The sequence below is a fragment of the Pantherophis guttatus genome, chromosome 2 (genome assembly GCF_059756535.1).
Source record: "Pantherophis guttatus breed Tessera chromosome 2, ASM5975653v1, whole genome shotgun sequence".
NCBI classification, from domain to species: domain Eukaryota; kingdom Metazoa; phylum Chordata; class Lepidosauria; order Squamata; family Colubridae; genus Pantherophis; species Pantherophis guttatus.
The window spans coordinates 208,954,926-208,982,913 of record NC_142064.1 but is presented as its reverse complement, the minus strand read 5'-3'; the positions used below and the strand labels follow the sequence as shown (position 1 = coordinate 208,982,913).

At 39.2% G+C, this 27,988-nt stretch overlaps 1 protein-coding gene and 1 long non-coding RNA gene across 3 annotated transcripts in view; one reads left to right on the top strand and one right to left on the bottom strand.

Annotated features, from left to right (window-relative positions):
• CACNA2D2 (calcium voltage-gated channel auxiliary subunit alpha2delta 2) overlaps nucleotides 1-27,988 on the top strand; it is a 676,129-nt gene that overhangs the window by 606,725 nt on the left and 41,416 nt on the right. For both annotated transcript variants that reach the window (XM_034440362.3, XM_034440357.3), the window contains exons 15-19: nucleotides 15,305-15,394; nucleotides 15,853-15,936; nucleotides 21,406-21,480; nucleotides 21,835-21,909; nucleotides 27,345-27,416. In XM_034440362.3, coding sequence (XP_034296253.1) covers nucleotides 15,305-15,394; nucleotides 15,853-15,936; nucleotides 21,406-21,480; nucleotides 21,835-21,909; nucleotides 27,345-27,416 — 396 coding nt within the window. The remainder of the gene's footprint in view (nucleotides 1-15,304; nucleotides 15,395-15,852; nucleotides 15,937-21,405; nucleotides 21,481-21,834; nucleotides 21,910-27,344; nucleotides 27,417-27,988) is intronic.
• On the bottom strand, nucleotides 18,375-23,145 carry LOC148115503 (uncharacterized). Its single transcript, XR_015732631.1, has 2 exons — nucleotides 23,039-23,145; nucleotides 18,375-19,265 (listed from the first exon to the last, which is right to left on the bottom strand). It is a non-coding gene; the product is annotated as an uncharacterized LOC148115503 (long non-coding RNA).

Genomic DNA, 27,988 nt, shown 5'->3' with positions numbered 1-27,988 from the left:
GGAGCTGAGCTAGGGCAACGCTCGTGTGCCCACAGATATGGCTCCAGGTGCCACCTGTGGCACGCGTGCCATAGGCTCGCCATCACAGCTCTAGGGAGTCAGGGAGGAGCCATCCTGTCTCCTTTCCCAGGGCTCAGAGTATGCTTCTCCCCCTTTTGTTTTCATAGCGGCTTCTACATATTTTCTCCAGGCCTTCTCCATGGCTCTCTACATTTCCTAGACAATCAATATCTTCTCAAAGGACTTCATTCTTTCCCTGTTTCTGGATTGTATTTGACATCTTCCAGAATGCTAAGCCATAGATTAAATGGAAATCATCAGAAACATTCGGCCGCCCATACTGAACAAGGTTTACCATATTTTGACTGACCAAGCCCACAAAAATCAATATTATCCGATTCTAACCACTGCTTTTCTAGGTCGAATCTGGCATTCCTTGTTGGAATATCTTCTGATTAGAAGCAAAATGCATTTCTGTGTAGCTCAGCAGGATCCTGTACAGTTTTACAGCAAAGTATTTAGCATGTCCACTCCCCCTTAGGGAACTATAAAGGTTAATAGCTCATTACTGAATATTTATTTCTGGTGACGCGAGTCCAGATTTTGACAGGAGCTTCCCCTCTGGGTTGCCAATTCATACTTCTCTGCATGCGGAGAAGACAATATTCAATGGTGTAAGTATGCCATCTGGTGGACGTTGCCCAACATTATAGCCCATTATCTCAGAAAAAAATCCCTAATGTCACCTTGAGAATCTTGTCATTTGCCCAGGGACTGGGAAGAGAGGTGCCAATTAAGCAAAGGGATAATGAAGTGAGAAGAAGGATTGCTTAATTCTTTCTCCTTCTCTTGATACTCTGGCCTCCTCATGCTTTGTTCCTTCATGGACAGAAAAGATAGTGGAAACGGATTCTAAAACTCCCCTCCTCCCCCCCCCACCTTCTTAGTTTAAATTCATTGTTCCAGAACAATCTTTCCAAATGTGCTCTGGTTATCTTAGGGATTTTTTTTATTACCTTGCATTAAACTATGGTATAGACATGCCTGCCAATATCTTTTCTCTGTTGGGCCTCCATGGCCCTTTACTGAAAAAGATTGTCTAGCCCGGAATTCAATCATCCTTCAGAGGTGGGCTATCTAGTCTCTTAACCTCTAAAGATAATGAACCTGCCTATGCTATTTGTCTATTTATGTAGACCAGGAGAGAAGCTCCTACGTGGTCTCTTTTTGACAAAGCCATGCTGACTATTAGCAACTATGAGGTTCTTATAAATGCCTTGCTTTATTATTTGCTCTAATATCTTTCCCGTTATTGATGTTAGGTTCACTGGTCAATATATACTGGGCTCCTCTACCTGATTTTCTGAAAAAGAAGGATCACATTTGCTTTTCTATCCTCTGGCACATCCCCAGGATTCCTTTAGAAAATTGACACCGTTCCTGGCAGATCTTCAATCCACTTCTTCAGTATTCTAGGGCATATTTCATCAGGGACCTGGGGCCAAGAGAGAAGATCCTCTACTATATTCATACTGACCTGTTGTGTTTGTTCCTTTACTGTGCCTCTCAAATTACTATTTCTTTCAGTAGAAAGACAAGACAGGAATTAAATTAAAGAGCCTTGGTAGTACAGTGGTCTAAGGCACCCTGTTATTAAGCTGGTTATTAAGACCAGATGCCTACAATTACTGCAGGTTCGAATCTTGCCAGGCTCAAGGTTGACTCAGCCTTCCATCCTTTCTAAGGTAGGTAAATTGAGGACCCAGTTGTGGGGGCAATAAACTGACTTTGTATAAATATACAAAAGAATGAAGGCTATTGCTTAGCGCATTGTAAGCCGCCCTGAGTCTCCGGAGAAGGGCGGCATATAAATCAAATTTTTTAAAAAAATTATTTTTTCTCTTGGACATCAGTGTAGACTTCTCCCTTTAGACCAGGGATGGGCAACTATGGTCCCTTATGTCTGACTCAGGAATTCTAGGAGTTGAAGTCCACATGTCGTAAAGGGGGCATAGTTGCCCACCCTATTTTAGACTAAGCAGTAACTCCCCTAGCGTCTTTTGTTTTCCTCTTGCTCAGTGGCATATTTGAAGATTTTTTTTCCTGGATATTTTTGCCTTTCTTGCTAAACTTAACTTGTTTTCTCCCTTTGCCTTCTGACTTCATGCCTGTATTCATGAGTGGAGGCTTTGTAAATTTCCTTAATTGTCCTCTCTTCCTTCCATTTTTAATACACATCCTTCTTCAACCTCAGACCCTTCAGAACCTGGCTATTAAACCACATTGGATTAGGTTTAGACAACAGTTAGCTTTCTTCCTCAGTGTATAGCTTGAGGCTATGTCGTCCTTAATTTTCTTTTCAAGAAGTCCCAGCTGCCTGCAACACCTTTGCCTTTAAGGTTTTCTTGTCATGACACTTGCTGTGTTATTTCTCTTCATTGGTTGTAATCTGCCTTTCTAAAGTTTATGATTTCTGCTTAACTGTTTTTTATTTTACCTTTTTTGTTGTTAAAATCAAGAATTCTAACACTTGTATTCCAAGTTTCCATGCATTAATATCTTAAAATCAACTCCTTCTTTTTCCGCAGACCAAATCTATTGTAGCAAATCTCCTAATCTCAATCTGAAAGAGAAAATGATCGTCAGCATTGTTCTAGAATTTATCTGACCTCTCTGTTTGGCAGTTAGACTTTTGAAGATGTTTGGGTAATTGAAATTACCTGTTATAATTATTTCATGGTTTCAAGACTTTAGTTACCAGTTTTAATAAACATCATCTATCTCTTCTGACTGACTGGTAATCGGCAGGGCAGTATTTCTCAACCTTGACAAATTTAGATTCGTGGACTTCAACTCCCATAATTCCCCAGCCAGCAAGTTGAAGTCCATGCATCTTAAAATTGCCAAGGTTGAGAAACATTACTTTAGGGGGATCATTTGCATATGACATGCCATGAATGAGATACACTGGCATTGCAATAATGTTTTTTCCCTTATTCCAGTATGATCCAACAGTGGCCTCAAATCTATTTGAGTCAAATCTATTTATCACCTATTAGTTTCAAGTAAGTCAATTTATTGCAGTGACTTGAACCCGAAACAATAGAGCAGGATAAAGTTTGGGAAGATGCAGCAAATGTTATACTGACACTGCTAACTCCTGACTCAAGATTGGGCGGAGCAGTAAGGAAACTCTCCCACTTCTCCTAACCCAAGCAAAATGAACTCTATAACTGTAGGTGGACATGTAGGTGGACATGTGGCCCTGATTCTAACTACATGCAATCTGCACTGAAAAACAAGTGTTTGTTATACAATTTTGTCATCCTGCCAACTCTACTCATGTTGTTGCTCTACCTTCACTTACATATAGGTCAAATTGTGTATTCTGATCCATTTCTAATTTATTTCAGAACTAATGCAGCCTTAGCATAGAAAAAAAAAGTGATAAGAAAGATACATGCCTATAACACGTAGCTTAGTCCTCACTTTTTAAAAAAAAAAAATGATTGTTCTTTTTCTGCAAGTCTAATCTGAATACACTCCTACCTCCATACAAGAAACCAGAATCTTAATAACATTCTGATTGAATGGCTTCCCACACTGGTGCTATTTCTTTCTGTCTTCTTTATTTGCATGTTTAAAACATTATTTAATAAAATGGATGCCTGAAGCAATCCTAAAATATTTTGTCTATGTTGCCTCTGCAGAATCTATATTTTGATTTTCAGCTGGTAATCTTTTTCCTTCTTATAATTTATGTGTATTTCATCAGATGCTATGGCAGTTTGAATGAATATTGTCTGATATCCAAAAACTAGAAAGAATTTTTTTTAAATTATTATGATTAAAGACATATCACAAATACCTGTTAGACCCAGCCAGCTGCTGCCTTATTGGATTGGTAGTGTGTGCCTTACAATACATTCCAAAAAGCTAGTGCTTTTATTTTGAATTACATCTTTAAACCAGTGGTGAAATGCTACTGGATTGCACCGGTTCGGGCAAACCGGTAGTTATCAAAACTACCTGTTCGGGCAAACCAGTAGTAAAAAAAAGCTATCGGCTCGTCCAAACTGGTATTTCCGACGATCAGCTGTGCCGCATGATTTAAAATTGCTAGAAAGCAGGAAATGCTGCTTTCTAGTGAATCTAAATTGCGCGGCACAGCTGTTCTCCCCCCCCCCGCTGTTCCCAAGCCTCCTTTTTTTGTGCGAAGTGCGCATTTGGTGTGTACTGTGCATGCACGCACAGTATGCATTTGGCGTGCACTGCGCATGCGGATGTGCAGTGCGCGTTTGGTGCGCAGCACACATTTGGTGCATAGCGTGCATGTGATACACACTGCGCATGTGCGGGCAGCGAACTAGTGGCAAACTGGGGAAGATTTCATCACTGCTTTCAAACCAACTTTAATATCAGAGAACGATGGGATATGTAATCTAGAATACAGTATCTGGCAGGTTGGGGAATTGGGCATCAATTACATGTGATCTTCAGAGAATAGTGCTTGAGTCTTATCCTCCTGGGAGAGAGTGAGTTTTCTCAATGGATAAATAATTTCCCCCAATCCCAAGAGGGCTAAAGAAAGGGGGGGTGAAATCAGCTTTTGACTTTCAAATATATTCCAGATTATATATCTTTTTCCTTTGTTTTAGGGAATGAAAGGTGAATTGCTTAAAGCTGAAATCCCACTCTTGATTCTTTGGTCCTCCATTTGAGTCTGGGAACTGGGGTGATAAAAATACATGTGGAAATTAGCAAAGAGCTGCAGGAGGGGGGAAAGAAAATGGCACTGAATCTTTTGCTCATTTCATTTTCTTTTTGCCCTATTTATTTCCTCATGAATTGCTTTTTGATGGTGTTATTAGAGCAAGGAAAATCCCCTTTCTTGAATATAGAAGATTGAATGCCTTCTTAGAATAAGAGGAAGGGAGGGAGGGAGGGAGGGAGGGAGGGAGGGAGGAAGGAAGGAAGGAAGGAAGGAAGGAAGGAAGGAAGGAAGGCTCAAAGACTATGCTAAGGAAATGCAAAATCAATTAGTTCAACCCTGCATCTTCTCCACTGTCACCTCCACTTATTCCAGAAATGGAAGAGGCTATTCTCTTCCATTTCTGAATCATCTGCTAGAAAGGAGTTTAGAGATATATTTTGTGTCTTTGGGATGGTCTTCTAAAGGGCATACTTTCTCTTGAGCCAAGCTTTCTCTCCACTCCTAAACTTAGTTGCTTTGGAGAAAGACATTTCATCTCCCCATGCTTCACACGGCACATGAAGGAGATTGGAGCATATCCTTGTTTCATCAGAATTGTGAGACATAAGTCATACATACTGCTCAAGCAAGACAGTTCTGTCATCTCCTGTTGTCTCAAGACCAATTTCACCTCTATAGCAATACTTATTCATTAATTATTTGATGTATCAATCTAGTATCTCTGCTGTATATACTATAGAGTACAAGATACTATATAGAAAATAGAACTACATACTGTCAACTCGCAAAGCATCCCTGTCCTGTTCTCGAGTTGCCATAGGCAAGGGGGATGGAAAACCAACAAAGCAGCATGGCAGCCAAAGACAAGCACATTGCAGACATACCTCTCTCAAGGCTGTCTCCCAGGATTACCCACAGCAGGGGAGTGATCTCTACCGCCTGTTTAATTGCTCTGTTGGTGAATGTGATTGATGACACACCCTGGGAAGGGGAGGGGGGAAACAGTCATAACTGGGCCGTAAATTTCGTGGAGTCAGAGTTGGATTCACTTGGAATGTACCAACATGAAGCTCCTAAGAAATAACTGGATTTCTTTTGAAGTTTGGCTTGAGGCTCATGATTTAATTAGGACAGCTGTCGGAACATACTTTCTATTTTATATTAGACTAGAAATCTAATATCAATCAACATCTAGGTCACTCTCTTCAATTTAGATCTTAGTTTTTGTTTTACACTTTTAGTATGACATGCGAGATATTCAGCTCTACTAACTGCTTATTGAAAAGCATAACCTAGCAGATATGTGGAGCTGCTAGTTATGCACACTTATTTAGATCATGAGATGGTTTGGAAGGACATAATTTATTTAACATTTTTTTCCTACATTTTGTGAGTTTCAGATGCATTGTAGCTTAACTTTTCATCTGTTGTTTGAATATTCTTCCCTTTAGAAGTTAGTTCAGCAGTCAACAAGTCTGTTTTAAATCTAAGATTGATTTATAGGTGCATATATATATCATGTGATATCTCATCGACTTGTTGCCAGATGACCCCGCTGTTGAATATTTTGATGGCTTGGCTAAACATAAATATGAAAAATGATGCTAGCAGATAACACTTGTGTTCTGTTTGCCATTTGGCTTTTATGGCTGCTTCTTATATGCAAGTCATTATTTAATACTGCAGTTTTCAAATGATAAGCAGGGCAAGTGAACTATCTCACTTTTGCAATAGATTAGTATCTCAGGTTCTTGATTCCCTGTAGGCAGCACATGAAAATATGCCATATGAATTAAGGAAATAATTGTTCTGTTTTTATCTTGACGGATATAGTGCAATAATCTGTATGTTTGGGTGATGCCTGTCAGTGCTGATATGGAGTCAGCTATAGGTGGCTGCATGGTATCAGTTGTAAGCAACCCCATAATTGCTTATGCAAGTACATGTCTATAATCATTAGTGAAGACCTCAACAGTACATATTACATATAATATTTAAATGGATTTAAATTTATCATTGTATAAGTGACTTGTTTTCCATATTAAAATATTTTAACAAACACCAACATATGCTTTCTTCTATGAAACCAATTCCCATACTAGATTGATATAAATAGATACGCCGATACAACTATTTGTAGTTTTCATTGATTTCAGCTACAGATCTGTGCAGATTTTCCAGTCTCTTTTAAATCAACAAATAAATGCATATTTCTTTCAGTTAAGCTGCAAATTGCTGACAGCACCACACACGTTACACTGTTACCACCTTCAAGTCTTTCCTAGCTATCTGTGCATTGCTCCATTTAAAGAGCTGAACACTTTTAGGAAGGAAAAAGGAAAGAGAGCTGCAGAATGGAATTTATTCTAATGAATACTTCCTTCTGCACAGAACATCCGCTACCTTTCACTGGGAGCATCAGCTAGGGACCAGTGATAGACAGGGCATTGGACCAGCAGGCCCTCCTCCCTTGGCTTCCTTCTGAGGCTCCAGTGGAACTAGCAGCAAATTGATCAGCTGAATCCCTATTGTGCTTTCTGGCATGTTGCCCTTTTTCATTTAACAGCATTATTTGAGTGCCAAACAGACAGTATGAAGCCTTTTCCTGACAAAATGTAGAGAGGAATCTGCAATTCTTCAAAAGGGATCAGAGTCAAACGTGCAACCTCAAGTTCTCATTTCACTTTTAAATGTTCCCCTTCCTCCATCCAGCTGTTCTCCTTTTTTTGTAAAATAAACACATACAAAGCATTACTTGAGAAGGAGTGTAGCATCCGTGTCTCCAATACTTAACAAAATGAATGAAACCGTTGGGAGGGGGGGAAAAGAGCCAGTGAATACTGCTAGTTGAAACATTAACACTTGTATGCCTTTTCCTAAACGTGAACATCCAACTGCATCCTGTGAACACAGCACACCTGTCCCAAGACATTTGATTAATAAATGCAATATGATGTCACTTCCAGGATGGGCGTGTTGAATCTTGTTTCAGAACGGCTGGTGTCCAGCTTGAGAGTAGCAGACCAGTTTAGGAGCTATAGTGGAAGCTAAGTACAATGGACAGCTCTCCAACTCTGCTGCTCCCTGCTGGTATTGGCTGTTTAAGGTGACCACTCCACTTTCTTACTTCTCTACCAGAGACCTGTGAGAACTGAAATCACTGATGGGTGACATTAGATGAGACTTCTAACCCTGTTGTCTCAACATTTCTCTCTTATTAGTATTCTGAATGAATTGCTTGCAGAGGGTTTTGACGTTTAGACCTTTAACATTTTTTATTAAGTTATAAAATATTGTAAAATACAAAAGTAAATAGAAAAGCAGTGGGAAGGAAAAGGGGGAAGAGAAGTGAGGAAGGGTATAAAAAGAAAAAGAAACATTAACTTCCGACTCTCTCTGTTGCAGTAAAATAAGGCATTAACATCAAATCACAACTTTTTGCTTTTTCATAATAATATGAACCAGCCATTTCTATAAAGATCTACTCGGTAAAACCCAAAATCAAAGTTTCATTCTTTTCCGCTTCAAACATGAAATTTAGAAGTGATCTCCAAGTGGAAACAGGGGTTTTTATGAAATTAAAGGATAGATACTTTAGGATATGTTATAATGAAGGATAAATATTGTTATGGTCAGAAGTTCCTTATTGTTCAAGACAGTTTCACACTAATAGAATTCTTCTGTAATGCGCTTATCATAATTTCCTTAATTATTATACAGGCAACTGAACACAAGACTGCCCTTATTTCCCTTCCATCTAGGAAATGCCAAATTTTTTTAAAAAAATACTTCTCAGCATATCTACAAAAATTAATCTGTTTTTTAAGGCAAATGATGAAAGTTTTTTTTAAAAAGTAATATACTAAGATAGGATCATGTTATAAATTTAATTCCAAATGTATCTACAAAGACACATTTCATTTTAAAAAGTACAGAAGGAGTAGTTTTTCACCACCTTGGGAAAATTCCGCTTGTAACCATTTCATTGCACAAATATTAGTTGTTTAATTTCTGCCACCATAACACATATCAGAAAGAGCTTACTCAAATACACCCCTATGGCAGGGATAAACACTGACAGCATCTAATCTATCTCCCCAAAGAGCTTTGCATCAGCAAATAGGCTTTGTGTTCATTTCACTGAAGCACAAAAGAGACAACAAGCATGCCTATCAAATAATCACACTTAACTGGACTCTCAGCTGCCTTAAGTTTTGAGTCCAATTATGAGAGTCTATGATTAAACTGCCTGTCATCACAAACGTCAGATTTCATCTGCCTGAAATCTCAGAGAGAAGCAGATCAGCAGAGTAATAGAGCCATTTATATCCCAGATTTAAAGTGTTTCAGCATTTGCTACTGTGCAGAAATTAGGGTACTAAAGTGAGACGGCTATGTAGCAGTGCCAGATGTTAAGTTATTGGCCTCAATTGTGCTTGCTATTAAATATGTTTTAAAAGCCACATATTTGTCTATCTAGAATAATCAACAGCACAATAACGAAACCGCAGCCATAGAACCCACAAGCACAGGCACTTTACGCAATTAGGTGTTTATCAGAAAAAAGAATTTTATTTTTTTTACTGTTTTACTCAAGAATCCTTGAATATTGGTTTCTATAAATTTTAAATCGTTTTGTCCACAGGATTTGGTTTTTGATATCCCTTGATGGGCTGCACAAAGCGTTTGTATGGGCCATTTCTGCAAAAAAAAAATAAAAAATGGGCTGTTCAAGCACAGACAACCTGAGAAAGCCTCAAAGTAGCTGTGATGTAGCTGCATCAAGGCTTCTAGGAGGGGCACTTCACTCACAGCAATGCACTTTGCAAAAGTGCCGCTTTCAAATGCTCAACATAACCCCGGAACCTAATTACTTGCTGAATAAAAGCAAAAGCGTGAGAGAGTTGGTGAATTTCCAGGCACTCAGCCTGAGTCCACTTGTGTTGTTCAGGCTAGTGATGTGATGGCAAGATCCCCACTGCTTACCTTGAAAACCATTTATTTTTTCCAAGCTTTTCAACCGTGGAGAGCATCTGCCTCATGAAAGTTCAGGAAAACCAGATGGGGAGGAGAGGGGAATCACTTCTAACGCTAAGCACTCCACCTTTTGCTCCTTTTGCAGAAAGACAGGCTGTAAATCAAACAGTCAATCAATAGGGCTGAATCAATCGTTCAATTCCATTTCCCTTCTTGCTGTTTTACAGCAGCCAAGAGAGGAAGGAAGCGCACTTGTCTCCTCTAATAATGAACTGGTATAAATGATACAGAAGAGAAAAGGGGTTTTTTCCCAATTTTTCATTCATCAAAAAAATTGAATTAATGTATGCGTCTATACCCGTAATCTTTTAAAATCTTTTTAAAATGCCAGCTGGTGGGCCCGCAGGGGAGGGCCTTCTCTGTGGCTACCCCGGCTCTCTGGAACCAGTTACCTCCTGAGGTCCGGACCATCCCCACCCTATTGGCCTTCCAAAAAGCGGTGAAGACCTGGCTTTTCCGGCAGGCCTAGGGCCGTTGATCTCGCTCTTGTGATCTGGCGAGATCCGGCCATGAATGGCGTGAATGAGTTTTTAATGTTTTTAATGTTTTTAATTTTTAAATGTTTTTTTTTTATAATGATTTTTTTAAAATGTATTGTGAGCTGTCCTGAATCTTCGGAGAGGAGCGGCATATAAATTGAATTAATTAAATTAAATTAAATTAAATTAAATTGGCATTTTTAGGATATGAAAGGGAAACAGGACTTCATTCTTGCTTACCTCTGTTATAGTAGCTGCACATTAATTCTCTGAAATAATTCAGCATCAGGCAATTTGTTTGGGAGGGGGGGAGATATTTGGAATTATGAGAGCATTTGGTCCATATTCACAAAATGGCTACCACTCTGGATTTGACTAATCATAATCTGAACTAGCCTCTATACCAGGTTCTCTACCATTCCAGTTGGATATTTGTGAACCTTAAGGTAGCCTCCAAATAACTAGGAGTAAGCAGGACTAAGCAATTCTCACTTCCCAGTCTTGCTATCACACACACACACACACACACACTGACACACTTTTGTGGTTTCCAGAACCATGAAATATATACATTCCTTTCCGCTTTCAGATGGAAATTCAGAACTCACTTAGAAGTGTTACAAGTACAGCAACACTCAAGGGAAATCATGATAATTTGAAGTTATCAAACTTAATGGGTAATCGGAGGTCCTATTTCAGTTTAATTTATGTCATAAGCGTTCTAAAATGGGAACATAACTGTATCTATCATAATACCAACCTGAATTCCACATCCCTTGGAATAAGATTAGAAATAAATTTAAGAAATAGTTGAAATGTGGGCCTACAGTATGTCTGCTTGTTGGCTTGGTCCCAGAAAATGGAATCAGAATTGAGAAGTTTGCATATTCTACCAGTACTTAGGCAGAAAGACTTCTCAGTGGCTTTAGAAGGACTTTGCCAAGAGGCCAGCTATAGTTGACAATTATATGGAAAGCAAAATATGATGACCAGTCCTTGAAGAACTGCAGTAAATAAATCTTTCCATGATTGAATGCATGGAGGGTGGGAGGATAACTTTCCTGCCATAATAATGAATTAAGGCTACATGAGTATGACCTTCAGTGAATTTGTAGTTCAGATTTCTATTGATTGCTACTCTTCTCCAGACTGTTTTTCAGTAATTCTATTTCTACCACTGTTTTTTTTTCTTCTTCTTCCTCTCTCACTCTCTGCTTATATCTTTTCTTCATCACCCCCACTCCATTTTGTCTTTTCACCCCTTTCTCCCTCCCTTGTACTACATCATCCGGAAATAATACATACATTCTTTTGATGCTTCAGGCTGAAATTCTTGCCTGCCACGCTTCTCCATGACAACCTGCAGGGAAGGTTAATTGATTTGGGGAAAGTGTGTGTTTCCTTCATACTGACAGTAAGGACTGACTGGAACATGCTATCCCTTACAGTATTGTGTTTACCAAGACTAACCGGCAATCAATGTGGCTTTTAGCATATGGAATTGCTGGTGCCATTTCTCCGCACCCCTCCACTGTCATCCCCCCTATTTCTTCCCATCATTTCCTCCCCCGTTGCTCACCATCACTCCTGCAGAATTCACAAACAGGACAGAATCCAATGCATGTTCATAAAAGGTTCAACTCTCTGCCTCTGTTTGCTCTTCTTCTGGTAGCTTTCTGATTTTTCAGTTCCAATGTATTTAATAGATTCGGTCTTTCTATACAAGAACTCAGGAAAGGAAGCTGAAGGAATCGTGCCATTACTCCTCCTCCCTTGTTTAGTTGGTGTCACACCGAAATGCAGACTATGGGGGGAAATTCTGATTTCCACTACTAGAATGAAGCTACAGCCTGCATATAGATTACCATTAGATAAGGCATGAGCAGAAAGCTGTTTATGTGCACATATAGTGAGAAGTCCTAAGTACTTCCCAGCATGCAAATATACAATGAAATTCATGCATGTACGAGTCCAACTTGATTTCTGCTCAGATGTTCTTTTCACGATGGCATTTTTGCAACAAGTATAGGTTTTTTAGGCAGTTCGAATAGATGGAGATAAAGGAAGTTGTTTTAATTGGCCATCTGAAACTCTGTATCTTGTCTTATTTAAGATGGGTCTAACATAGCCAAGAGGGCCTCAGTTATGTTAGAAATATTCAATGTTTCATGTGTTCAGGCTTCCTGAATCATTAAAACATATGAGTAGTCCCAAAAACCTCTTTTATTGCAACAGCTGTGAATTACGTTCATTCACAGCTGAGTCCCAATTAGTTGCAAAAAGTCCTTCGGGAGAAGACCTTTGGGATAATCACCAACCTTTATCTGCCTTGACACTCTGCCAAAGATCTGCTTGGCAAAGCCACATGGATTCCAGAATCAAACAGAGATGCTGACTGGGAACAGAATTAACAACGTTGCTTTCCTGCAAAGTGCCCACATGCCTTTGCTCCTCTTTTAAACCTTATGGGAGGGGCCAATCATCACCAGGCCTTACTCCCGAGTCATCCCTTTTGTTTTAACTGTTTGTGCCTTCTGGCAGCTCTGCACATGCACGCACTCCTCCTGTTCCTCTGCCTCTCTGCTGTCCGACTCTGGAGGCTCTTGAGTCCGCGCATCACTCCCAGATGGCCCTGGCCCCATCTCTGCCTCTGACACAGAGCCCTCATCTGGGCCTTCCCCAGACGCTAGGACTGGCCCTTGTTCCTCCCCAGCCTCCTCACTGTCCGACTCGGCTACCAGCTTCTCAGGCTGCTGGCGGACCACAACACTATTGTTTTATTTGGTGCTTAAATTATCAGAGCTTTCACAATCATCAAGGCACCACTCCACTAAAGTACAGTTCATCTGGTCAATTTATTAAAACAGCAGAAATGGTAGTATGCAACTGGACCTCTGCTGGAAATTTAAAAACCGTTTTAAAATGTAATGAAAACAATCTTTTCTCCATGTTCTAGCTCCCTCTCTTAAGGTTTTTTCCAAAAAGGCTGTTGATGGTACTGTGAATGGCAGCATGCCTCTGTATACATAGGTCATCGTTTCTCAAAATGTTGGTTGTGAGACAATTAATTAACAGTTGTTCAAGAGTTCCTTCCAAACAAATGTTTCCAAACAGGCTTGCCAATTTGATGCAGAAGCATGCTAAATGCAAAGCAGGGTGACAATTCTGGAGCCCTGTATCATCATAGCTGATACAACAGGTTCTGTGTTCCTACTGAGTTCATACTGCAGTGTTTGCCATTCAAAAGAGGAGTAATTATGTCAGGAGAGCATGAAGATTCTGCACAAAGCTCTGATTTTCCCTCTATAGGAGGAATGTACAATGGAGGGAAAGGGGGGAAGGTTGTGATGGAGCAAGAGAAGGAAGTTGCAGGAGTGGACGAGGGATTTACAAACTATAGGGTTGAAGGGAAAGAACAGTTGGGCTGTGACCTTTACCTCATTGTGACTGTGCTGGCAGACACAGAGTCAAAAACCATTTATAACCTGCTGGGGGTTTTGAAAGCTGCAGTATTTTAAGAAGAGTATCTGACGCCAGGCAAGAGAATGCTTTTTCTCTCCCCTCCACCTCCTTCTATACATCAGGAATTATGCAAAAGTGAGCAAGTCCATCTTTACCATTGAAATGATCATTTTATTTCTTGCCCATAATTAATGCAATAAAATCATGATTTTTCCCCCATAGAGTGACACATCCAAATTCATGTTATCATAAATTATCATGTGCCTCCAAACATTAAACTACTTCCCAAAGAATGGCTTACAACTGGAAAAAAATGTTTTTCGTTGGTCATTATTTTGAAAAAAAAAATGGGTAGTTAGTAGAAACATAGAATTCAATACATCTGTGAGATTATTATATCTGAGATATCTGAGATCATTCTGAGTATCTTGATCCAAGATCTGGGGCTAATCGTAGCACATTTATCAAATACATATTTCATCACAGCCTCTTAATTGTAAATAGATGAATTAATAAGGTTCAACCTCATCTATATATAGCACTATTTATATTGCATTTTTAAAATTTTGCTGATATTAATAATTCTATATTGCATATCTCTCCCCAGCTTTTATATTCAATAGAAAAGCTCATATTTTTCTCCACAGAAACCAATGGTCTGATTTTTCCCCTTTATGGGGAAAAAAGTTTTTGATAGCACACCTTGAAAGGTTTTTTATATGAATGCTTATTCTCCTAATATGTGGATTGGGATATTTTATCTATCTTTTTGTTTGGTTTTCAAATTTGTACCCATGTCCTCCCCAGCAATGCCAGCCTGCAGCAGTTGGACAATAATAAAACTCTTATCATATCACAATTAAAAATACTCTGGTACTACCTTAAATGAGATTCAGCTTCTAAAATTAATTTTTCAAATTATGTTTAAAGGTAATATAGTGAGTAAATACTGTAAGTCATTAGTTTTGAAATACTTTTAATGGAACCCTGTAGCTACATTTTTTAAACCCAAGACAAAAAGCATAATCCATATAAATCACAATGATAAAACTTAGAGGCAGACCTTATATAATTGGCACTAGTTTTATGATGAAGTCCAAGCAATTTCAGTGCAGATACAACTTGGTTTGGACCTAATGCAGTAGAAACATATGAAGCTGCCATATGCTGGAGATGAGCCAAAATAAGCCTGGCTTCCAAGTTTAGTGATAACTAGATTAAATTGAGCCAGTTAAAGGTAGAACTGTTAGATTGACTGAATAAATATTTTGACAAAATAGATTGCTTAGGCAGTCTTCTTCAACATGTGTCTCTAGTGTCCGCTGGACTGCAATAATTATATTTTCCAGCTGATAAAAGTGTATTCAAGTTGTAGTTCAGCACATCTGGATTGCTTCAGCTGGAAGAAAAATAGCTTTGGGCATTTGAGGAATGTGCTGTTTCTCAATCTGAAAGCTGCTAAAAATTGTCAAACGAATAAATCCTCAAAGATACGCTGGTGTGAGCTTGCTGTACAAATGATGCTATGATATACACATATTACTATATTTCATGTTTCTGGATGAATGCATGTTATGTGTTGTTAGTTTTAGTCTCCTTCTGTTTCCTGCAGGAATATCTCAATGTCCTAGGAAGGCCTATGGTCTTGGCCGGAAACAAAGCAAAGCAAGTTCAATGGACCAATGTCTATCAGGACGCTTTAGTAAGGAAAACAGCTCTATGAAATATTGCAACCAGATTTTCTTTCCCACTTTCATTTGCTTGTGTGATTCATACATTGTAATACGGTTCAGATTAGATCAGGGGTGGGCAAATATGGCCCCTTTATGACCTGTGGACTTCAACTCCCAGAATTCCTGAGCCAGCTTGGCTGTCTTAGGAATTCTGGGAGTTGAAGTCCACAGGTCGTAAAAGGGCCACATTTGCCCACCCCTGGATTAGATAAATACATTTAGTGTTCCATATCCCTTCAGATTCCCAGACCTGTTAATCTTGAGATGCTTTCTTCTCCCCATTTTCTCCCCGATCAAAGTCTAATTGCTCCACTCTTCAATATTATGAGTTAGAAATGCTATTATAATTCTGAATTGGCCAGTTAGGATAATGCCTTACAGATAATGCCATATTTTACTTTTGTTATTGTTGTTGTTACTTTTTTAGGGCCTGGGTTTAGTGGTAACGGGCACTCTGCCTGTATTTAACCTCACTGATGATGGTCAGTCTCGCGGAAGCGGTGAATGGAAGGTATGTTCGTATTTTGCAAGAAGCTGCCACCAAAATCATATTGGGTGGTTACTGTTATGCTGTCATCCCCTTTGCTTTGTACAACTGCTCCACAGAGAATCCACAATATTCCTTGATTTTCAGCCAAGTAGCATTCTCAACTGAAAATCATTTTTCCTGAAATTGGTTTTAAATTGTTATCAGATCTTCTTGATGTATTTTGTGAGATGGATGGATGGACAGACAAAAAATAAGATGCTAAACAGATACAACAGCCTTTCCCAATGGGGTGCTTATTACCCTGTTTCCCCCAAAATAAGACATCCCCTGATAATAAGCCCAATCGGGCTTTTGAGCGCATGGCAATAACGCCAAGCACTTATTTCAGGGTTCAAAAAAATATAAGACAGGGTCTTATTTTCGGGAAAACATGGTAGATATAACTTGAGAATTCTGGGGGTCATAGTTCAGCATACATGGAGGGCACCAGATTGGAGAAGACTGGGATAGAGATGCTGCCAATTTTCCTAAGACTCCACTTAGAGTACTTATAGTAAGCCAGCAACCAACCATGTTCTTTTCCAATATTCATACACTAAAAAGAATACAGTTAGATTCCCAAACATTTTTGTATAACAGAACTGTAAACAGAAGTGTTTCTTTTTTTAAACATACTCAGTAATATCCCATAATATCATTTTGAAGCTATATCATATATCAGCAAGTAATGGAGAACATTCTCTTACATATGGTACATGAATTGGTGCCACAGTACAGGAAATAAAGAAAAAAATACAACAGGCAAAAATAGTACACCAAGAAATAGTCCCAAACATTTATAATCAGTTTAGGGGCAGGTATGAGGAGGGAATGTAAAAGCATGTAAGCATATAAATGATGTTAAATCTGTCCAGAATGGCAAACATGTGAAGGAATATTATTACAACCAAATAAGAAAAAAACTCTCCCATTTCATTCATTTACATTGCTTGTAAACTAAATTATCCTTTCACACCAAACCTATTTTGACAAATATCTTGATGATTCCATACATTTGATTGGAATACAAGCAAAATTACTGAACACAGTTATGCTTATTTCATCATTAATATAAATTGAATTTTTTATTTAAATGGAAAGAGTTTAATCATATTTATTAAATTTGCACTGAACTGAAATGGATCTCTTTGCGATTCTTCTTAGAATATGTTTGGCATGTGATACATTTTGCTTATTGAGGGAAAAGCCAAAATCATGTATTATTGAAACAGGAGAGATCCTATATAGGCCTAAATCAGTGGTGGGTTTCAAAAATTTTTACTACCGGTTCTGTGGGTGTGGCTTGGTGGGCATGCCATGGCTTGGTGGGTGTGGCTTGGTGGGCATGGCAGGGGAAGGATACTGTAAAAACTCCATTTCCACCCCACTCCGGGGGAAGGTTACTGCAAAATCCCCATTTCCTCCCAATCAGCTGGGACTTGGGAGGCAGAGAATAGATGCGGGCAGGGCCAGTCAGAATTTTTACTACTGGTTCTCTGAACTACTCAAAATTTCTGCTACCGGTTCTCCAGAACAGGTCAGAACCTGCTGAAATCCACCTCTGGCCTAAATCTATTGCAATTACTATCAAATCTAGAGTTAATTGTCGAAATGATGAATGGCATGAATTTATATATTTTTAGGATATTTTTCATGAGGAATTATTTATGCCTATTTTAATGGCTCTCCTCTGCTGTGGCATCCCATGGAAGAGAATCTTCTAAAACTATGACATTATTGAGAGCAAGTAATGATGTGTTAAAAATACACTTGGACCCAAATTAATTATGGGATATGTAAAACTAAAGCCTCATCAGGAATGGTCAACATGTGGCCATCTGTGTTATCAGATTGCAATTCCTGTCATTGTTTATCCATGCATAAGACAAATAAGGCTCTTTCCTGAATATGAAGACTGTCTACTTGGTCCTTCATGCCCTGATCATCTCTTGTTTGGACTGTTGCAACATGTTGTACATGAGCTACCCTTGAAAAGTATCCAGAAGCTTCACCTATTACAAAATGCAGCCACATGGACAATTTTAGTCACCTAAAGGAGGACACATTCAGTCCCAGTTTGCTTCTGGCTTCAGTTCAAGGTGTTAGCTATGACCTATAAAACCCTACACGGCATGGAGCCAGGCTACCTACAGAGCCATTTTTGTTCCATTACATTGTCCCATCCTATCAAGCAGGGAAGGTATGTTGTGGACACCATCAGTTAAAGAACTCCAATTGGCAGGCCTTGGAAGAGAACTTTCTCTGCTGTTGCCTCCACTCTGTGGAATATTCTCCCCCCCACACACACACACACAGATGAGACGGCCCCCACTCTCCTAGTCTTCCCAAAAGGAGTCAAAACCTGGCTCTGCGGCCTCTCATGGGGAGCCCAAAGGAGCATGTAATAATGACAAATAATATTATCGCTAATTTTATTAATGCAGCATCAACAAATGCAGTGGCTAGATATTCTATCGCCTTATATTGCAAGGCGAACAAGTGCCACTAAGTAGATCACACATTTCTTTTTCTCCCCAGTGGGTAGATTCACAGCATGTCTATAGCAATCTGTCTCATCTGCCGTATGCTCCAACATTCCTAGTTGTTTAGATTTATTAGCAGCAATAGATCTGCCATGGCATTCTATGTCAGCTTGCTTTTAAGCAGGCAATGATCTGTTTCCCAACTAGGTAAGTGACAAGGCCAAAGACCAAGCCATTTATTCTCCAGGGAGCCTGGTTATGGCCTCATAAAGCAGCATGGCAGCTCCATTGAAATGAGCATCCCATGCTGCGCCATTTAGTCGTTGATACGGTGGCTTCTTGCAGGTGTCTGTTTTAAGAAAAAAAAAGTACTTTTCTTTAGAAGAACCCAATAAAGGCCGACTATGCATTTACATCAGTCATTGGAAAGGGCCTGGTTTCTCCAGTACTATGGTATGGCTCCCAGGATTAACATGTTTTTGCCATAACTCAGAAAATCTAAGTGCAAGATGTCCAGTCCTCTTGAAGCACAATGCTGAGAATCGGATATTCCTTTTGAATTTGAGCTACAAACCAGGCCAAGCCTGGCTAACTTGGACCACTGAAAGGGTGAACAGTGCAAGTAAGAAATTCATTTCCAGACTGCATTTTTCTCCGCCTCTGCCTTGCAAACCTCTGATAGAATATTACTGAAGGATATTGATATTGGTAGGTGCAATTAGATATTTCCATCAACGTTCATATAGGAAGGGGGTACAACAATCTTCCCCAGCTTTTTCAGGCATCTAGTATTCCGGATCTCTCTCACTTTTCCAACCATTTTGTAACCTTAAAGAGAGGGAATAAAATATAAATGCATTTATAACTGCTGTAAAAATTGGAATCCATTTCTTTATCTTATCTCTTTCTTTTCTATCTCTTTTCTTTTATTTCTGCCTTATTTACTTATCACTTTTCTTTTGCTTTTTTTACTTTTCTTTTCTTTTCTTTACATTTATGTTGTTTCTATTCTGCAAAAAAATATTCACTAAAATTAATTTTTAAAAGGATCTATCACAGTGGTGAAATCCAAATTTTTTTTACTATCACTTCTGTGGGCGTGGCTGGGTGGGCATGCCAGGGGAAAGATACTACAAAATCTCCATTCCCACTCCACTCCAGGGGAAGGATACTGCAAAATCTCCATTCCCACCCCACTCTGGGGCCAGCCAGAGGTGATATTTGCCAGTTGTCCGAACTGCTCAAAATTTCCACTACTGGTTCTCCAGAACCTGTCAGAACCTGCTGGATTTCACCCCTGATCTATCACCTTCTTCACATCATATACATAATGGAACTTTTAATTTTAATATTTTAGTTCAGTATTGTATCAAGAATTTGAAATAACCAACATACATAATAACAAAGGAAATGTCCCAATCAGCAGCTGATAATTCCTTAATCAATTACTTTGAGAACAGGATCTTCACTAGTATTGTTGGAAAAGTAAGCCAATTTACACATAGTCCAAGAGATATTTCATCCAGAGCAACAGTAGTTGTGGAAACTTAGCCATAACAACCACCTTATGTTATCCTAAATGGAATGGAAAAGATGTAAACCATAGAGCTGCTGCCAAGAGCCAAAGTACACCACTTCTTCAGTTTGACCGCAGCACAAAAGGCAATGAATTTCCTTGTTTCTGTATGTAGTTGAAGCTCTCCAAAAATATAGTACACCTGCCCTTTGGAGAGGTGTGGGGGCAGGGAGTGTTGCGACTAGCCTTAATATTCTTCTCTTACGATTTCCTTTCACTGGATGTTGTTTATGTGCAGTTTTCAGAATTGCTGGAATATTAGAAGAAAAATACGACTCCAGAGAATTCTGGAATGCCACTAATAACTGATATACAAAAAGGTTATGATCTAGATTCAGGTGACATATTTAAACTAATATACCTAGAAATGCTTATGCAGACAGTAAAATACCATGACATAATATTCTTACAATTGAGAAGAACATACAGTTCAGATAGGTGTAAACTTGGAAGAGGTGCACCAGGACCCATAGCACTTGGACTTCTCTAAAGAAAGATATCCCCTTATTCTAAGTGGGCTGCCAAGCCAGACAAGTTCAGGCATCAATAGCAATAGCAGTTAGACTTATATACCATTTCATAGTGCTTTACAGCCCTCTCTAAGTAGTTTACCGAGTCAGCATATTGCCCTCCAAAATCTGGGCCCTCATTTTACCGACCTTGGAAGGATGGAAGGCTGAGTCAACCTTGAGCTGGTCAGGATTGAACTCCTGGCTGTGGGCAGAGTTAACCTGCAATACTGCATTCTAACCACTGCACCACCACGACTCCTTAGAACAAATGTGACAAAGCTCATTCATGGTGGTGCAGATATGGTTGATATATCCTAGGTTTCATTTGGTACTCTGTGTCCTCTAACTCTATTCAGCATTAAAACTGACAGACACTCCTATTGTGATATTTTACACTTTCTCTTGCTATAAGAAGAGGTTTTGGAAACTTATTATTTCACAGCTCACCTTGCATCTATTCCCTTCAGGAAATTCACACATCTTCTCCCAAATACTAGAGCAAAATTCATCTTGTGAAAACATGTTGATCTTTCTATTAGTTTCTCATGTATAATTACGTACTGTCTACCTCTAGTATTTGAACAGTTCAATTGTAAAATGTAAAAGTATATGAGCTGATAGTAATATACTAACTAGACCAATAAATTCTGTGGAGGAAGTAGGCATGGCACACTCTATCCTCTTTCTCCAAGTCAGTGACCTCCAGTGAATTAAAACTGCTGGAATTCCCTGTCAGGACTGCTCAAAGAATAGTGAGGGTTGCCTTAGACACAAACAGTAGAAATCAATAGAGTCTGCATCCCAACTTGCACAATTTCAAATAACAGAATAATGAATGATGTAATGAATGAAACTGTCATTGTTGTTTGTGTATTTTCAGAACCAGCTCATTCTGGGTGTTGTGGGGATTGATGTGGCTCTAAATGATATCAAGAAGCTGACACCACGATACAATGTGAGTAGGGAAGATGTTATGTTCCTCAAACTCTGTCATTTAAAAAAGCAAGCGGGATAGGAAGAGGGGTGTTAGTTTTCCTAGGAGTGTCCTCCCTCAATTCTCTACTTCACCCCCAAGCCACCTTTCATCCTTTTGATGATGATCACTGAGGCAAACTGAAATCCTCTCCTTTAATTTAGAAAATGTGATGGACCTTTATTCTCTGCTTGGATTGGGTATTAGACAAGCAGGAGGTGGGTGACACAGAGTATCATGGTAAAGGAACTTTGATGCAACTTCATTCTGTCCTTTTGAGATGTAATCTGTTTCTCTTCAGGAGGATTTTCCTTTCTTTTTTGTCTTTCCATCCAGTTGGGGGCTAATGGCTATGTATTTGCTATTGACTTGAATGGATATGTATTGCTACATCCAAACCTGCGACCTCTGGTAAGGACAAGTTTGTGCATATGAATGTATATTCAAAATCATTGCAAAAAAAAAAGTAGTCGTTTACTCCATGGTGTTAGCAGCAACCACAAAATAGACAGTGTTAGAAAGACAATTTTTGCTCTTTCTCCATTTTTTATTATGATGAGCTCTTCCATTTTCCCCCCCTAAACTGACTGCAATAAACTTGTCCTCTTTCATTTTTCCTGGAAAGATATTCTTGTTATTATGTGGATACTGAATATGCCTGTCCAAAGGTGAGTATCTCATACTGCCTGGATAGGAATTAATGAGTTGGGTGGAAATGCTAATGGTGGCAATTTGCCATTAGACTGAAAGAGTATGCAAACAGCTGTCACAAACAAGGGCACAACTCACATTTTAGCCACCTCTGAGTCACAGATTGATCACCATATGCCACCATCTGGCCAGAAAGTGCTTGGCAATTGAAAATATCAGTACTCCTGTTCTGTAGGATGTATAGTTGTATATACTTATTACTGACTAATAATCAAAGCTTGGCACAGATGTTTATAATGGATATGTGAAATGTAACACTCGTAAACTCTATAGCCCGAAACTTTTTAATGAATTAAGCATCATATTCTTTCCCTTTGCCGTGACTTTGTGAACTCTCCCTTCACCCCTTCCAAACTATCTATTTCTTTCATTCTTTGCCTCTTTGATGTTCATTTCTAGATCCTTGGGTTTCAACTTCCTGCAGGACTTTTTTTCTCTAATCTAGTCAGGTGTGTGAAGCTTTTCTTCCAGAAAATTCATCTTTCCCTATGTCCACAATAATAGAACAGGCTTGCAAAGCCTGTCTTTAACCAGAGGCGGCCAAACAAACACTCTTATTAGGTTGTATTTGCAACCCTTGGGATAGTTTTCATGCAACCTTGAAATCCACACATCATTGTCACCAAATCTGACAGCACAGTTTGCTGCAAAAATTTAAAAAAGAAATGGTGGTGAACTTTTGCTTTTCACACTTTAAATCCTTTTACAAGGCTTAACATTTTCAGCACTTTAAAGTTTGTCAGCTTTCTTGGTTTATTGCTTAGCTACTTTCAAGGTGGGGGATGGTTACAGGGAGATAGTTGTATTTAAAATGTTTGCCTTGGCCCACCTTACTCTTTTGATTTAGCTGTGTTCTTCTTGGGAGTCTCACCCAATCAGCATTTGGCATGGAGCCCCCTGCATAAAGACAAAGTATGGTGTCATTGACTCAAAAACAGATTTAACTATTAAATGCATTATAATGTCAATGAGCATTATAACTGGTGAGAGATTTTCAATGTTTAAATTAGGTTTGCAGCCAAAGGTTTAGCTAATCTACACACAGTCACCCATGCCCTCGTCACCTCTCGTCTGGACTATTGTAACGCTCTCTACATGGGGCTCCCCTTGAGGGGCACTCGGAGGCTCCAACTGGCGCAGAGTGCGGCCGCGCGGGTAGTTATGGGAGCAATGTGGAGTTCCCATGTAACACCTCTCCTGCGCGAGCTGCACTGGCTCCCGGTGGTCTTCCGAGTGTGCTTCAAGGTTTTGGTTATCACCTTTAAAGCGCTCCATGGCTTAGGACCTGGTTATCTATGGGACCGCCTGCTACCACCAATAGCCTCCCACCGGCCAGTACGCTCCCATAGAGAGGGGCTCCTCCGGGTGCCATCAGCCAAACAATGTTGGCTGGCAGCCCCTAGGGGGAGAGCCTTCTCTGTAGGGGCACCTACAATCTGGAACGAGCTCCCCCCGGAGATACAGAGGATCCCAGATCTGTGCACCTTCCGTCGCACGCTTAAGACTTTTTTATTTCATCAAGCTGGCCTGGCCTAAAACTTCTCCCCTTTTTAAATGTAAATTTTAATTTGTTTTAAATTATGTGGTATTTTAAATTCAGCCAAATTATTTAATTCGTTTTTAACTTATTTTAAATTTTTGTATTTATGTGTTTTATCTTGTGGCTGTTCACCGCCCTGAATCCTTCACAAGAAGGGCGGTATAGAAATTTAATAAAATAAATAAATAAATAAAAATAATTACATTAACATCAAAATATATAATTTATCCTTTTTTTAAAAAAAGTGGGATTTTGAGACTATAATCTTATGGATATTTCCCAGGGTCTGAGTTCAATTTGGCTTTGCTGGATTAAATGTGAAAATATACATAAGATTGCATGATGATAATATTCTTCTCAGCTAGTTGCCCCATGAACACATTTGCTCATGGGTATCAAATACACCACAGCGTATGCTAAACCTGGAAATCCTTGAAGGAGTAAGCTACCTTGTACTATGTTACAAGTAAACACACAGGGAGGACCTGCTTAATTTCCTCAGCAACAAAGTGAGAAAATATAGCCGATTTGAGAATATACAAAACATAGACAAAATAGACAAAAACAGCACAATATCTGCTCATCAGTTAGCCATAGCAGAATTATGGTGTTTAACTGGATTAGGAAACATAGAAGCCATCTCTGATTATGGAATCTTCGGTTCAAGTTTCTAATATGAACGTCATGTGTAAATGACAAGAGCTACTGAACTGGACATTCAGTTAATCATTCCCTTTGTCTTTATAGACATGGTTGTTCTAACTTAGCGGCATTGATGATGACTAAGGATGTTGGGCAGTGTGAAATTCAGATATTTAAATATTTAAATAATTGTTTTGGCTGTAGGGTGGGATTCATTTACTGTGGGCAAAAATGCTCATGTACTTAAAGTAGAAGAGAAAATATGTTTCTGAGAGTCACAAAGCACCTATTGGCTCATTTTGACAATATAATATATGTATTTCTCTTTCTTTCTTTCTTTCTTTCTTTCTTTCTTTCTTTCTTTCTTTCTTTCTTTCTTTCTTTCTTTCTTTCTTTCTTTGCAAGTATAGGGAAGAATTAGCTAGACCCCCTTTATGAGACATTACTTGTTCGGGGGTATTAACCAAAAGAAAAGGAGTAGATTAGCCTTGGGCTAATTTATCTCAGGAGAAGTTCTGCATTCATCAGAATGGAGTAAAAAGAACAGGCTTCTAGCTCAAATACTAGTCAGATAAATCTGTCATTGAAAGGGCAGCCAGAAATTAAGGAATTGAAAAATGGCATTGATCAGAATGAGATACATTTCATTGGCAGAAATTTCCAGCTCAGTTCATCAGCCTTATTAATAGGCAGATGTGGCAGAGATGGACAGAAACCATAACAATTTATTTAGTCACTTCACTGTGACTCTGATCAATAACAGTTCAAATTACTCAGCATGGTAAAATCACCCAAGGAACAGCCCAATACCTTACATTTTGTGTGTGTGTTTGTGTGTTTGTGTGTCTGGTTTAAATCCAAACAACTTTTAATAGAAATGCCTTGTTTTAAATAGTACCTTGTTCTTTCAACTCTAGATAGAAGACATTATTTTGGCATATGAGTAGAATATATCTTTCCAGACACTTGATAATTTAACTAGTTTTGATTGCTCCCAAATAACAGTGACAGGTTCTTATTTTCTTCATTAATTAATTAATTGATCCAATGACAATCAGACTTACACTTAATGGAGTAAAGATTGAAAAGAGACTAGTAAAATTTTGTCCCGGTAATGTGGTAGAACTCTATCTTAATTTCCACTGTTGATGTCCTGTTTCATTTTTGCATTTTTCCTACTTAGAAATCAGATTAAAATCATAATGTTTGGTACACCAAAACTTGGTTTGGAACTTTCAAAGCAATAAAAGCAGTTTTTTCTTTGACATCTTGGTATTAAGTGCTGTGTTAATATCTTTAATTCTTTTTGACATTTTTTTTTTTGTTACATACCTCTGCTCACTGATGAACCATTTTCATTTATTCTAGGGCATTTTACTTCCACTACATACCACTTCCAGCACACTCCACAACTTTCAATTCCAATTTGTATACAAGATTCTATAAATCAATCTATTCACTTTATTGTATGCTTTTTATAAATCAATAAACGTACAATATAATGTCTCACTTAAATTCATGCATTTCTTAGTGACCTGCTGAAGAATCAAATTGGTTGCTTTATCTTAGCCTATATTGTTGATATATTGTTTTAAAGTGAGGATAGCTTGCCTTGTCTCTGAATCAATTCTAAGTGTCTTACAGAAAAATAATTAATTTTACAATTAAAGCATTCTTTCCAGTTACAGCACCCCCTACATCTAACACTGAAATTCTTGTGTGTATATGGAAAAGTTCTATTTACTCCCAACAAAATACATTTGCATTTTGTAGAAAATGTTTCAGTTATGAACTGTCAACATGTCTCATTACTGAACATCATAATTTATAACAGCATTTATACTACATATACTCTAGCCCTGCCTTAGGCATGAAATTAGCTGGGTGATCTTGGGCCAGTCACTCTCTCAGCTCTAGGAAGGAGGTAATGGCAATCCACTCGTGAAAAACCTTGCCAAAAACCTTCAGGGACTTCTTTTGGCAGTTGCTAGGAGTCAACTTTGGATAGTGAGATGGGCAGCATATAAATTTAATAAATAAACAACTGACTTGAAGGCAAAAATAAATACTCTGTCAAGACTGACAGGCGTATCGCCTGATACGCCAGTTGCGCCCCTTTCTGGATCGGGACTCCTTATGCACGGTCACACATGCCCTCGTCACTTCCCGCCTGGACTACTGCAACACTCTCTACATGGGGCTCCCCTTGAGGAACACTCGGAAGCTCCAACTGGTGCAGAATGCAGCCGCGCGGGTATTTATGGGGGCGACATGGCGCTCCCACATGACACCTCTCCTGCGCGAGTTGGATTGGCTTCTGGTGGTCTTCCGGGTGCGCTTCAAGGTATTGGTTCTCATCTTCAAAGCGCTCCATGGCTTAGGGCCCGGTTATTTACGAGACCACCTTCTGCCACCGATAACCTCCCAACGGCCAATACGCTCCCACAGAGAGGGCCTCCTCAGGGTGCCTTCGGTCAGGCGATATCGGCTGGCGACCCCCCGGGGAAGAGCCTTCTCTGTGGGGGCACCCGCCCTCTGGAATGAGCTACCCCCAGGGATATGACTGATCCCGGACCTCCGGACCTTCCGCCGGGCTCTGAAGACTTTTTTATTTCAGCAAGCCGGGCTGGGTTAAAAATCTTTTAATTGCTGAATTTTATGGGTAAGGGGTTTTAAATTGGGGGAAGCCAATATAAATTTAATTCTGTTTTTATAGTATTTTAATGTTTATATTGTATGTTTTTTAATTTTGGCTGTTCACCGCCCCGAGTCCTTCGGGAAAGGGGGTGGTATAAAAATTTATTTAATTAATTAATTAATTAATTAATTAATTAATTAATTAATAAGACATAGAACAAGGATTGTTATGGCATGCTTAAGGTGAACAGGATGATAGTCTTGAATTCTCATCTCATTCACAACAACCATCACTACTTTGGAGTTATTCTTTCAGATCATCAATTTTCAAGAAGCTGTAACCCTGGATTTCCTTGATGCTGAACTAGAGGATGAGAACAAAGAAAGGGTAAGCAATCATGATAGATCAGCTCTGCTTTATCTGAGGCAAATACATACACACAATGTATGTATGTATGTGTGTATGTGTGTGTGTGTGTATATATATATATATATATATATAAAGGTAAAGGTTTCCCTCGCACATATGTGCTAGTCGTTCCCGACTCTAGGGGGCGGTGCTCATCTCCGTTTCAAAACCTAAGAGCCAGTGCTGTCCAAAGAAGTCTCCGTGGTGATGTGGCCGGCATGACTAAACGCCAAAGGCGCACGGAACGCTGTTACCTTCCCACCAAAGGTGGTCCCTATTTTTCTACTTGCATTTTTTATGTGCTTTCGAACTGCTAGGTTGGCAGAAGCTGGGACAAGTAACGGGAGCTTACCTCGTTATGCGGCACTAGGATTTGAACTGCTGAACAGCTGACCTTTTGATTGACAAGCTCAGTGTCTTAGCCACTGAGCCACCGCATCCCTTATATATATATATATATATATGTATATATGTTGTGTGGATGTTTGGGTAGTTTAGGGGTGGGCAATTTGTGGTGGGTGGGGGAGGGTGGGGATTGTTATGTGTGTTGG